The sequence below is a fragment of the Ochotona princeps genome, chromosome 5 (genome assembly GCF_030435755.1).
Source record: "Ochotona princeps isolate mOchPri1 chromosome 5, mOchPri1.hap1, whole genome shotgun sequence".
NCBI classification, from domain to species: Eukaryota; Metazoa; Chordata; class Mammalia; order Lagomorpha; family Ochotonidae; genus Ochotona; species Ochotona princeps.
In genome coordinates, this window is record NC_080836.1 from 7,593,910 (window position 1) to 7,606,349 (window position 12,440).

The window sequence follows — 12,440 nt, forward strand, 5'->3', positions numbered from 1 at the left end:
ACTACTAACTTGACCTGAACTGGCAAATAAGACAATAGGAAGGTGTTGATTGTAGGAAGTGTGGCTAAATCCTGATGACACAGGGCTGGTTGGGCACACAGCTGAATAGTGTTGTTACTCATGTAGTGTTTTCACTTTCTACTCTGACGCTGCAGTCCAAAGCCAGCCCTACCTGTGAGAAAGCTATAGGCGCCTCTTTCTACGTTAACCCTTAATGTAAAATGCACTGGAGCCCATGCCAACCAGTGATTCTGACCAGAACAGTAAAAATTGACAGATGGGTTCATATCAGGGTTCATTTCATATGCTTGGCAATGGGGCCAACTTTTTCTAAAGTTCAATGAAGAATTAAGCAGCAGGTCATTTTCCAAAGTAGATTTTGGATACTATCAGGAAGAGGGTGACAGGCATGAGCAATCAGTTGCTATTTTCTGAAGTGACTGTCAGGATTGAAATATATAATTTCTAAAAAATGTTGGAAAATACATGAAACTAATAAGTAAATATTGTTTTTCAATATATGAAAATTATTAGCTTGAAGTATAGTTCCTAATATTATTTCTGAGCTAATGCAGGATATGTTATTATCGTATTCTCTAAGTGGTTAAGGCTTAATCTTGGGCCCGGCGCGATAACGTAGTGGTTAAAGTCCTTGCCTTGAATGTGCCTGGATCCCATATAGATGCCGGTTCTAATCCCGGCAGCCCTGCTTCCCATCCAGCTCCCTGCTTGTGGCCTGGGAAAGCAGTCGAGGATGGCCCAAAGCCTTGGGTTCCTGCACCTGTGCCTGAGAGATCCAGGAGCTCCCGGCTTCGGATTGGCTCAGCTCTGCCCATTGCAGTCACTTGGGGAGTGAACAGTCAGACGGAAGATCTTCCTCTCTATCTCTCCTCCGCTTTGTATATCCGCCTTTCCAATAAAAAATGAATAAATCTTTAAAACAAAAGACTTAATCTTTCCATTTTTCATTCCAATTGTCTGTATGATCCCTAACTAACTAACTATATATATATATATATATATATATATGCATGTATACACACACATGCGCATAAGCATGTATAATTGTATATATATATAATAAATACACAGAAAGAGATATTTAATTTTTGAATTTCAAAGGTATCAATCTAAGGATATCACTCAATGTGTTACAAATTTGAAGACATTACAATCAAAATCTCAGAAAATAGTAAAAAATGCTAATTATTGTTTACCAGGTTATTGAATGATTACTCTGATTAGATGCTAAATTGGCAATCAGTTCCTCATTTTGTTTTCAAACAACTCTTTGTCCTTTTTGTTCAGGATTTTTTTTTTTTTTGAGATACAAAACATAAATACCATGTGATCCTCGAAGAATCCATATCATCAAAAGGTTAATGATCTTTATTTAGCTCATATGAATACATAGCAGGCCAGAAGGAGTAACTTGGTACATGCAGACTTCACAACACCTTTTTTTATAAAAGATTAATAATTTATTTCAAATTATTTGAAAAGCAAAGAGATAGATGAAGGAACAAAACAGATGCAGAATGAGGTTTGCATTTTGCTGAAATCCTGTACAAATGACCACAGTGTCAGAGCTAGTCCAGGCCAAAAGCAGGAGATGAGAACTGAGTCTGAATGTCCTGTATGAATAGCAGGGGCCCAAGCACTTGAGCTTTCATTTCTGCATCCCAAGGAGTGCACTAGCAGGAACCTAGAGTCAGAAGCAGTGGTACTAAAACCAAGGCATTACCCTGTGCGATATGGGCAATCTAAGTGACATCTTAAAGGCTGAGCCAAATTCTAGCCGGAGATCTTGACGTTCTGGAGTTCATACATGCGCCCTGAGGTTTCTCCACATCCTTGCGTAGAGGTTGAAGGCACGGAAATGGAAGTTGGTGTGCATTTCAGGAAGTTCAGGCCTGGTACTGGGAGGAGGGATGAGCAGGCCTGGAGGGGCTTCCCCGTTAACCTCATGATGCATTTTGGCCCAGGTCATGAGGATTCCAGACCCGGTCCTGGGAAGAAGGCTGAGCAGGCATGTAGAGGCTTCCCCAGTAGGCACCATGATGCATTCTGCCCCAGGTCATGAGGGAAGTTTTCCAGGAGGTTTTAATACAGGACGGCTTCACCTCTCCAAGGAGCACCTGGTAGGTATTTTATTAGTAGTACAAAATTTAGCATTCCCTGCTTTGGTCAGTCTTCTCAAAATCAAGACGAGAGCTCATCTTCTTTCACTCATATCTGAATCCCTAGAGTCCAGAGAAGAGCTTGGCTGTAATCAAATAAAGTCCATCCATTAAAAATGTTAAGCAAAGAAAAGCAAAACATGGAACACTGAAAGCCGAGTTGACTTCTTAGAGTAATTTTCATCCACAAAGCAGGAGCTGCAGACAAAGTATTCATTGAACACTTCAGGGAAGTAGAGATCAGACCGTTCACTCATGATTAACCCATTCCCTACCCCAGAGACTGCTGGGTCCCTGTCCAGGACCACTAGGCCATATCCACCTCTCCAGCTGGCGGAATGAGGGGGCGGCGATGGATTCTGTTTGCTTCACATGTCCCACCACAAAGTTGCCAGCTCATGTAGGGTAGAACACTTGCTAAGTTTTCAATTCGATTGTTCCTAGGCATCTGCATTATATATTTAATCTCTTCCCAGGAAATCTGCATCTGTTTCAACAATTTGGCCCAGAAGACGATGTTTACAAAGTGAGTCTGGGATGGGTGGCTGGTCTCGTGGCTGTTAAGACACTGGTTCGGGTATCCTCAACCTCTAACAGGCTGCTTCGGTTTGAGTCTTGGCTCTGCTCCTGACTCATGTATCTTGTTCATGCACAGCCTGGAGCGAGCACATACTGACTTGAGTGATGTGTCCCCACCACTCACGTGGGAGACCTGCCTGGCACAATGCAGTTGATGTGGGTGTTTGGACAGGGAATTTGTGAATGGGAGTTCTCTTTCTCCCCTTCTTTCATTCTATAGCTCATAAAAATAAGTAAATACAAACATAAGAAAGAATTCTGCATTGCAAAACAATTACAAACAAGCTTCCGAGCCTGACTGTGAGCCTTCCTCACTGGAGTTTATTTAGATGCTTCTGCCTGATACTCTTGTGTGTAAAATAGCATGAGTCTCACAAACCTGTAGCGAGGCATTGTTAGTCATCTGATTCATGGAAAATGCTTGTGTTCATTCATGCAACTGCCTGGTTTGTGGTGAGCACTCAATACACAGGAAGTGTTTGTAAGATATCTCCCAAGCCTCAATGAAAATGTATGCTATGAAAAATATTGTGGAATTAGAAATACGTTTACATAAAATAAGCATTTCTTAATTCTACTTTCTATGAGAATTTTGAAGTACCTTTAAACTATTGTGCTTCACTGATTTCCCTTTCAGTTCTAAGAGGAAGGTAAACATGGTAGATATTAAAGTTTTCAAGACAGACTTGAGTAAAGTTAAATAATAAAAAAGTCTCTGAACTAAGCTAATACCTTGGTATCTATCTAAAAATATCTGAAGCAAACTGCACTGGCACATTCCTATGTTAAGCATGACAATGCTTCAGTGAACAAAAACTTAGTTAATTGAGAGTTCCCTGTGGAAGGACAGTAATAGGTGCTGAGTGTATAATGAGGGAGGTTGTTTGCACAAAGATTGCAAAATAGTCCGGTGGGGGACAGCTAGTGACCACGCGGTCATCCATCAGGGTATCCGTCATGGGTGGACCGTAAAACCACAGGAGCAGTATGGCAGGAAGACATTTACCCAAACTTGCAATGCTCCTCCACCAGAGTCTCAGAAGTCTTTCCCTGGGTTCTGAAGAGAGAAATCAATGGGGAGTCAGTCATACTGCACAGGGCTGCAAGTTTTTATTGGTGGTCTGCGTTAGAATCAGGGCACAACACAGAAGGTCACTTTTACTGTAGGTCTTTATTTGTCATCAACTCATTCCCTTTAACGCATGGATTTGTAAGCCAAGGCCAATGTACCTGGGCTGGCAGACCGTGTTATATGGAAATCGTACTAGCTACTACTTACTGAGCACACACTACTTGTCAGAGTTCTAAGAACTTTTTTCAGAATTCATGTATAAACAACCTAATGATGGAGAATTGCTTTTGTCCCATCTTACAGATAAGAACATAATGAGATTTTATTTTTTGCCTGAAGTTCCAGAGGATTTAGAACTCAGGTTCATTTCTACTCTGACCTCATGACCTCTTTTTCATGCCAGGACTCAGTAGCATGGGACGTGATCCCAGCTCTTGAGTTAGACACTTTGCATATGGAGGCATTCTGTCCTAAATCTGACTTTCTCTTAGGATGCAAGGGCTGGGAACGTAGTAGCCCATGGAGACATTTGGGCTTGGATGTCTCTAATCACTGAGGTTGTGGAGTTAATGATTCAGTCAAGCAGATGCCTATTTTCTGGGTATATTCCTGCTATCTCTCTGTGGGATAGGAAAGAAGGGACAACGGCAAGGTACTGAACAGGAAAAGACAGTCAGACATGCAGAAGCCGTAGTTACCCACAGGTGACTGACATGCTAGCCTTCACTTATAATTAATTCACCATTTCTTTAAGCTTTAGAAAATTCTTTTGTGATTAAATCAATAAGTTAATGTGTTTGGAAGAGAGAAGAGAATGGTGAAGAACTGTGCCATTGAAGTTAGATTTTGCTTAGTATCTCAGAAATTTTGAACCAACTTTTTTTTCCAGAACATTTTTTCCTCATAAAACAAGAATAATACTTTTCACTTGGGGTCATTTCGTTGATTAAAATAACAGAATCCATTGTCATTGCTTGGTGTTGTGTCTGGTATAAAACTCATTGAACTTATCGGACTGCCTTTCTTATCTATGTCAACTTTCCCGTATAAGAGCTACCTCCTCGCCACCTCTACCATTCTCACTGTCATCACTATTGTGACTGCATCATGACCATCACCACCTTCCACCACCCCCATGAGCACCATCACCATAGTCAATTATATCCCCATCCCATATAACATCTACCTCCTCATTACCTCTGCTATTGTCACTGTCATCACTACCAAGACTACATCATTACCACCTTCATGAGCAACACCATCATAGTCAGTTACATCATCATCCCCATACCAGAGACTCCCATCATCACCACCACCATTCTCACTGTCACTACCAAACTACAGCACCACCATCACCTCTGTCACCCAGCCACCACCCTGATGATCACCACCAGTACAACCATCATTCTCATTTCAGCCATTAGTACTATGACTGCCATCTGGCTGGCTTCTGTGATATGCAACTTACTACAGAAATGCAAAGTCAGTTCTGATAGCAGTCCAGATTGATGGCAATAACTGGATCTGAACTTAAGTATCGACATTTATTTATATATCATCATGGGTAAGAAAGTTACACATCCAAGTGTCCTGTTTAACTCCTTTCATTCACGTGAATAGGGTGAAAACTTACAACATGTATTTACAGCATATCAGAGAGGAGATCCATGCACCCCCAGGGCATGAGTCTATGTATTGTAGGAATGCAGTTGTCTAGCTGGGCCCAGGATTGCAGAGACAGAAAGGCTTCCAAGGATGTATCCGCTCCTTACATATGAATGGGCAGAACCTGGACCTGGAGGAGAGGGCCAGGGGCACGTCTGGAGTCAGGCCCAGCTGCCCAGGCCACTGCAGCAGCTATGGCAGCATCTGTCACAACGGGGGCAGGTGTGTGGAGAAGCACAGTGGTTACCTATGTGACTGCACCAGCTCACCGTATGAAGGGGCCTTTTGCAGCAAAGGTATGTAGGCCACATTGCTAAAATATTAATATTGATGTGAAAGAAAGAGGGAGAGACAGAGAAATAGAAAAAATTCAACATGGTGCTTACTGGCTAATTGGCCCCAGTGGCCAAGAAAGGACCAAACCAAATATGGCAGCCTGGAATTCCTCCTGAGTCAACCATGGGAATAACAGGGACCTAAGCATATGGTCCATCTCCTGCTGCCACCCCACTGCTGATTCCCATTAGCCAGGAACTGGATCAGAAAAGGAACAGCTGAGACTTGAACCAGCTCTCCGATGTAGGACACCTGCATTGCTGGCAGTGGGTTAATGCTGGCAGCTTGCTCTCCCTTGATTTCCGTTTGTTAAGAGACTCAACATCATTGCACAGACTCATCATCCTGACTTGTGTTCACTGAAGATGCACTTGAGCTAGGTGGGTAATTATAGCACACCACATTGTTGTTGGCAGTGAACACACCTGAGGGCTGAAAGTGGTAGACTCTCAAGTCTATTGCATCAGCGACTATGACACATGATGGCTCCTGTTCTGTATGTTTGTCTGCAAATGTCACCGAAGGACCATAGACTGTAACCCTGGAGGAATATTTTAAAAAGTTGAATCCACATTTGTGTTGTTTGGCAAAAAAGAAAACATTGCAAAAACAACATTGAATATCTAGCAAAATACTCCAATTCTCCAGATATTGAAAAATGTGTATTTAAGTTATCTTGATTGGTTTTGAACCCTTCATTCACTCTCTGGCTTGCTTATTATAAGGCAAAACAACAAGCTGAGATGGATAATACTAGCTGTCATCTGTTGATTTACTCCCCAAATGCCCAAGTCTGGGATAGGAATGAGTGTTAGGAGCTGAATATACTGTCACACATAGATGTGTTCCACATGGGTGAGATTCACTAACCTTGACAACAGGAGCCAGCTCTGCCACCTCCCTGAATTTACAACAGCAGGAAGCTTGGATGAAGAACACAATGAGTTCCAAGCACAAACTTCCAATTATAAGACAAAGGCATCTTAAATGCCAGGAAACACACACTTCATAAAACTGTAAGCTCTGCTCAGGGGCTCCTGTTCAACTCAGCTTGCTCTGAGACTTTAATAAAAAGTCACACACAGTTCCTGCCCTGGTGCTCATTCAATACTTTTTGTTGACTTTGTGAATTCATCACACCGACCCAGTTTGTCATGATGAATATCTATCTTGATATTCATCTGTGATTATACTGATGTGAATTCTCTAGAAAAACTCAAGGGAACCAAAAAACATTTGAAATATTATTATTTGATATAGATACGTATTTCAAAAATTCCATGGAGTAATCATAGCATAAAAAGTCATCGAAGAGATTTGAAACAATGCTTATAGCAAGGTAAATCTACCTCTTCATTCTGCTTTTCCCAAGTCATTCTGAAGCGTCCTCACACACATTTGGTGATTTTTCATAGAGGACAAAATAGTATGACTGTTACTGATATTTTTTACTAATTCAAAAGTTTATTGCTTAAAAAGAAAATGTCTGCCTTGAAATATAAACAATATTTTAAGATTAATATTAAAATATTTTAGTTATAACAAGGCTTGGTTTTCACTCAGTTATAACAGTTATGACTATTTCTTGGTAATTCATTAAAACCCATTTTCTAGACAGTCTACCAAACAATGGTATATTCAGTCCAATTAAGTCTTGGAATCTAAATACAATAGGATAAAAAATGCAATGTTTTATTTGAAGAACTCTCTATTATAACTCTATTTTTTTCATCAGACCCTCTTTTCATTTATTTTGAATTATTTGTTTGGGAAGCATGTTCTACCCCTTGGAAGAAAATGGGTGACGAAAATTTTAGAAATAAGAATGGCTGTGTTTACATGGGGCCAAGCGACAAAGCTGGACTCACCCTGCAGATTTCCTATCACCTCTAAAGAGCAAGAACTAGTGAGTTTTCACACTGGGTAATTGCTTAATAACTTCAAAACTTTATGTGCCACACTTAGAGTAGCCTAACATTGCTAACGAAAACAAATACAGGATACACATTTCTAGGACCAGTTGCTCAATGCCACGAGCATGACTTATTTTACAGCTTCCATATACATACATCCTAATTTTGACTCGCTCTACCCTTCTCCAGGGATGTTAGTCAACTGTTTCATAGATACAAGTATAGACCTGACTATACATTTATTCTAACTGCTGTTGTGGGTGGGCCCTTTTATTTGAAATGACCCCTATTAATTGTCTGTCCGTCTTTCTGCATTGTATATTGGAACATTCTCTGTGAACTTTCCCATCTCGTTTCATTTCTTTAAAATTTTTATTCATAAGTTAAATATTATATATATAATAATAGCATGGCTCAATTTGCTGGTTTCCAAACTGTTTTCCTTTCTGATAACTCTCAGGAGATGATTCACTCACTATTGAGTAATTGCATAGAATACAAGATGGGCTGTTATATAAAATCTTTTAGCAATGCCAGCTGCCTCTTGAAATGGTAGCTTGAAACTAGTATGGTGGATCAAGGAGAGAGAGACAGTTCAACACAGGCTGGTCATCCTTTCTGTGTACTAAGGTATTAGCTTTTAGAGAAATGGTATACAAATTCTGGAAGCATCTTTGATGGACATTTGCTTAATTACCCACGCCTGGGTCAGAGCTAGGAATTTTCAGCTCACTTTTTGTTTCAGACAGTAGTGCATAGCAAATTTATGTTAAAATGAAATAGCAGTGAGCCAACTTTTGTGAGTGTATATCTTACACCCGCACTAGTAGGATAGGCATTGATAACCATGTTTAGCAGATGAGGGATTTGGAGTTTTAGTGCCTTGCTAACACGTGTTAGAGGTGGAGGAACTTCCTGTCTGTTTTGAGTCCTCTTTTCTGCATTATCCAGAATTTGTAGTTGGGAACACAATATGTGTTGCACTTGGTCTCTCCACTATGAAATGCAGCTGTCTTAACTGACTTTTTAAAGGCTAGGTTAAATGATCATCCCTACCACGTCACTTTTCAGAGCTGGGTATCCTACTATGAAATGGTCACTGTGGACTAGGGAATGGCATCATTTGCATTTTCCTAGTAACAGTTGATATTGAAACTCATGTTCTTTTTGTCTGTTTTTATCTTCTTTGGATAGAAATCTGTTCAAATTCTTCACTTTTTTTTTTCTATCAGCAACGTATAAGAATTCTTACCACTCACATCAGATCTGGATATCACCATTATGATGTGTTTCCTGAATTTTCTTCTTAATTTGAAATGTTAGAAAACATGTAATTTAGCCCAATCTAATGACTCAGTGACAATTGTATTTTATTACATTTCATATCATGATTTGACTTAGCTTTGTTTCGTAAGTTTTCTCTTTTATATATTTGTAAGCACCATGTGTAATGATTATAAAAGATTTTGTATAGTACATTTTTTTCTTATTTAATCCATTCTATCACCTGAGCCTAACACATCAAAAAGTAGCTTTGCTCTTCTTCACCAAACCTACCTAAATTCGGATTAGCTCATTGACAATCTATTATCTATCATGTACCACTGATTGTATAACTTGACCTCAAGGCTTCCTGAATTCCTCATCTTTAAGATACAAGAAAGAGGAAAGTTTCACAGGGGTTGTTTCCAAGGTGACTAGCCCTGCATGAAGCACTTGGGAGTAACTCCTGGTATATAAAATTTTCCTGAATGCTTTCTCTGATTATTATTTGGGGCTTTTAGGTTATGTATGATTTTTTTCTGTAAATAATGATGTGATACACCCATGCATTTCTGACTGTTTCAACGAATTTCTGTTAAAAATGGGAATGTCCACTTCATTTGTTACATTTGACCAAAATCTTACTTGATTTGGGAGCAGGTTCTCTGATACATCCAATTAAACTGCTGCCTGCTGTGCCAGCGTCCCACATGGGTGTCATTTTGAGTCTTGGCTGCTCTGCTTTCTATCTGTTTACTGCTAATGCACCTTGAAAAGCAGCACCCTGATGAAGCTCCTGGCTTCAAGCTGGCTCTGCCCTGCTGAGGCGACCACATGGGGATTGAACTTGTGGATTCACTTTCTCTCTGTTCCCACCCCCTCTATAATCTTTAAAAAGATTTATTAACATTTTTGATGTTTGTATTCCTACCAAATATACCTTCCTCCTGTTTTTGTTACAGAACTTTTAAACATGCACTCCAGCTCACATTACTTGGTTTCCACAATTACCAACTTGTGACCAATGTCATGACCTCCCTAGAGTCACATCCTGTGCTGCTCCTATGTTATTTTGAAGCGGTTTCCATATATAATGTCACTTAATCTACAACTATTACACCATGAATTGCTAACAGTTATGAACTCATTAAAAATGCATCTCCACAGGATCATTATCAAGTAATTATGTAATAATAACAATATAATGATATATTTAACATTATAAAATATTCAATCAGTGGTCAAATTTCTACTTATTTCATTTATCTTTAAATGGATTTTTCATAAGTTAATTACAAATTCACTAATCTGATATTAACCACCAGCCTACTTCTTATCAAGGACTGGGCTTTATAACCGCTCTCATTCTCAGTCTAATTCCAAAACTATTATTAAGGCCAAATACTACTGGCTTAAAGCCCCATGTGCTTTGTGCTTTTAGATTGTGCCCTCTAAAATTTGAATACCTGCAAAGATTGAACTTAGCTCCACTCATATTGTATAAGTAGATTGAGCAGTGTTTCAGGAGAGTTGAGGTGAGCAGAACAGCCTTTTTCCCCAGCTAGTCGGGTGCTCTCCTCAAGTCACACTGGTTCCTCAGGGTCCACACTTCAGGGACCAGTCACTGCTGAGTTCTCATCTCAGGATTCCCCAGGTTGTTCTGGGCCTCAGCGACATCAGATGCCAGGAACCATTGGGGCTTGGGAAATTGAATTGGATTTCTTCCTTGAATCCTTGGGGCAAGAGCCTAATAAAAACCAGTTAACAAGAGAAAAAGAGTGAGTCATACAGATATGCATGGGGTGTCATGCGGTTGAAAAGTCTCTCAAACTTGTGACTTAGGGTGTGGCCTTAAAGCATATTTCACCAAGGAAAATGAAGTGAAATTTGAAGTAAGGACTTGGAGGTAGCAGCACTGGCATGGTCTCATACAGTTGGCATGAGGTCCAGAGGCAGGCTGGAATCTATGCTGCACTTTGGCATTAATATGGCAGATGGCATGAGAAGTATGTACAGAGACATTGCATGAATTGTACTTCCTGCTAAGTTAATTTTGTTCTAGTTGTTGTTGCCCTGTGGTGGCAGCTGAATGCCACCTGTAGATCTGTGCTGTAGAGATTGTTTCTCAAGAGAATGCTGTTGTGCAAATATTTGCTGCTTTCTCTCACTGAATATCAATGCCTAGACATCTAAAAACATTGAGTTCAGGGGTTAGAATCCAGTGCCTTTTCCCCACAAATCCTTTTTGTGCTATTTTCGTTGGCTCTTCTTACCTTTTAATCTCTTTCTTCCTTCCTTCCTTCCTTCCTTCCTTCCTTCCTTCCTTCCTTCCTTCCTTCCTTCCTTCCTTCCTTCTTTCCTTTCTAGTTTGGAAGGCAGAGAGAGAGAGAGAGCACTTACATACATTGTTTGACTGCCCAAATGGCCATGATGGCTGGAGTTGAGTTGATCCAAAGCCAGGAGCCAGGAGTCTTTTCTGGGTTTCCTTCATGGGTACAGGAGCCCCAAGTACTCAGACTATCCTCTACTTCCTTTCCAGCCACACACAAGAATTTGGCTCAGAAGTGGATCCACTGGGACAGAAACCAGCACTCGTGTGGGATACCAGCACCACAGGCAGAACATTAGCCTACTACACTGCTGTGTCTGCCCTAGTTTTTACCCTTGATTCAATCGCACAGGGAATAATTCTTGGCTCCTCAGCTAGAGTCCACTCATTATCCTCCAGAGACATCAGGAAAACCAACATCTCAGAGTTATAAATTTGCTGCAAGCAGGGGCAGAACATCGATATGTGGTTGTCATATGGTAGTCATCTTGCCAGTCACACATCTTCAATGTGTTAACTAAATTTGAATACCAGAAGAAACTGGCCCCCATTCGGTCTGTGCCACCTTGTTCAACCTCTGTAAGGCTCCAGTTTCACATATAATAATAACAGTAATACTGTTTACCCTTTCAGAAATTCTGGGGGAAATTCCTTGCACAGTATTTGGTGCCCAGGGGGGAAAAAGTAACCCATTACATCTCTGCTGAGTGTGTTTTTACTTTGATACTTCACAGAGGTTTCTGCTGTTTTTGAGGCTGGAACATCATCGGTTACTTACACATTTCAAGAACCCTACGCTGTGACCAAGAACTTCAATCTATCATCTTCAGCTATTTATGCAGATGCAGCGCCATCCAAGGAGAACATTGCACTTACCTTCACGACAGGTCAGGCACCCAGCCTCTTGCTCTTCATTAATTATTCTTCTCAGGACTTCCTGGCTGCTCTTCTCTACAAGAATGGTAAGTGCTAGAGGCCACAAGCCTACTGGGAGTGCCAGGCTGTGCTGTAGGGACCACCATTGTCCTCCAGGTCTCAGCATCATTGCAAGTCCCTGTGGGCCCCACCTGAGCAGCTCATTTTTAGACTTCCATACATTCAGT

At 40.6% G+C, this 12,440-nt stretch overlaps 1 protein-coding gene across 1 annotated transcript in view; it reads left to right on the forward strand.

Annotated features, from left to right (window-relative positions):
• The window catches only part of LOC101533345 (contactin-associated protein-like 5), a 326,990-nt gene that overhangs the window by 261,815 nt on the left and 52,735 nt on the right, over positions 1–12,440 (forward strand). Inside the window, exons 20-22 of the mRNA XM_058664175.1 lie at positions 5,060–5,313; positions 5,567–5,792; positions 12,072–12,299. Of these exons, the coding sequence (XP_058520158.1) occupies positions 5,060–5,313; positions 5,567–5,792; positions 12,072–12,299 (708 nt within the window). The remainder of the gene's footprint in view (positions 1–5,059; positions 5,314–5,566; positions 5,793–12,071; positions 12,300–12,440) is intronic.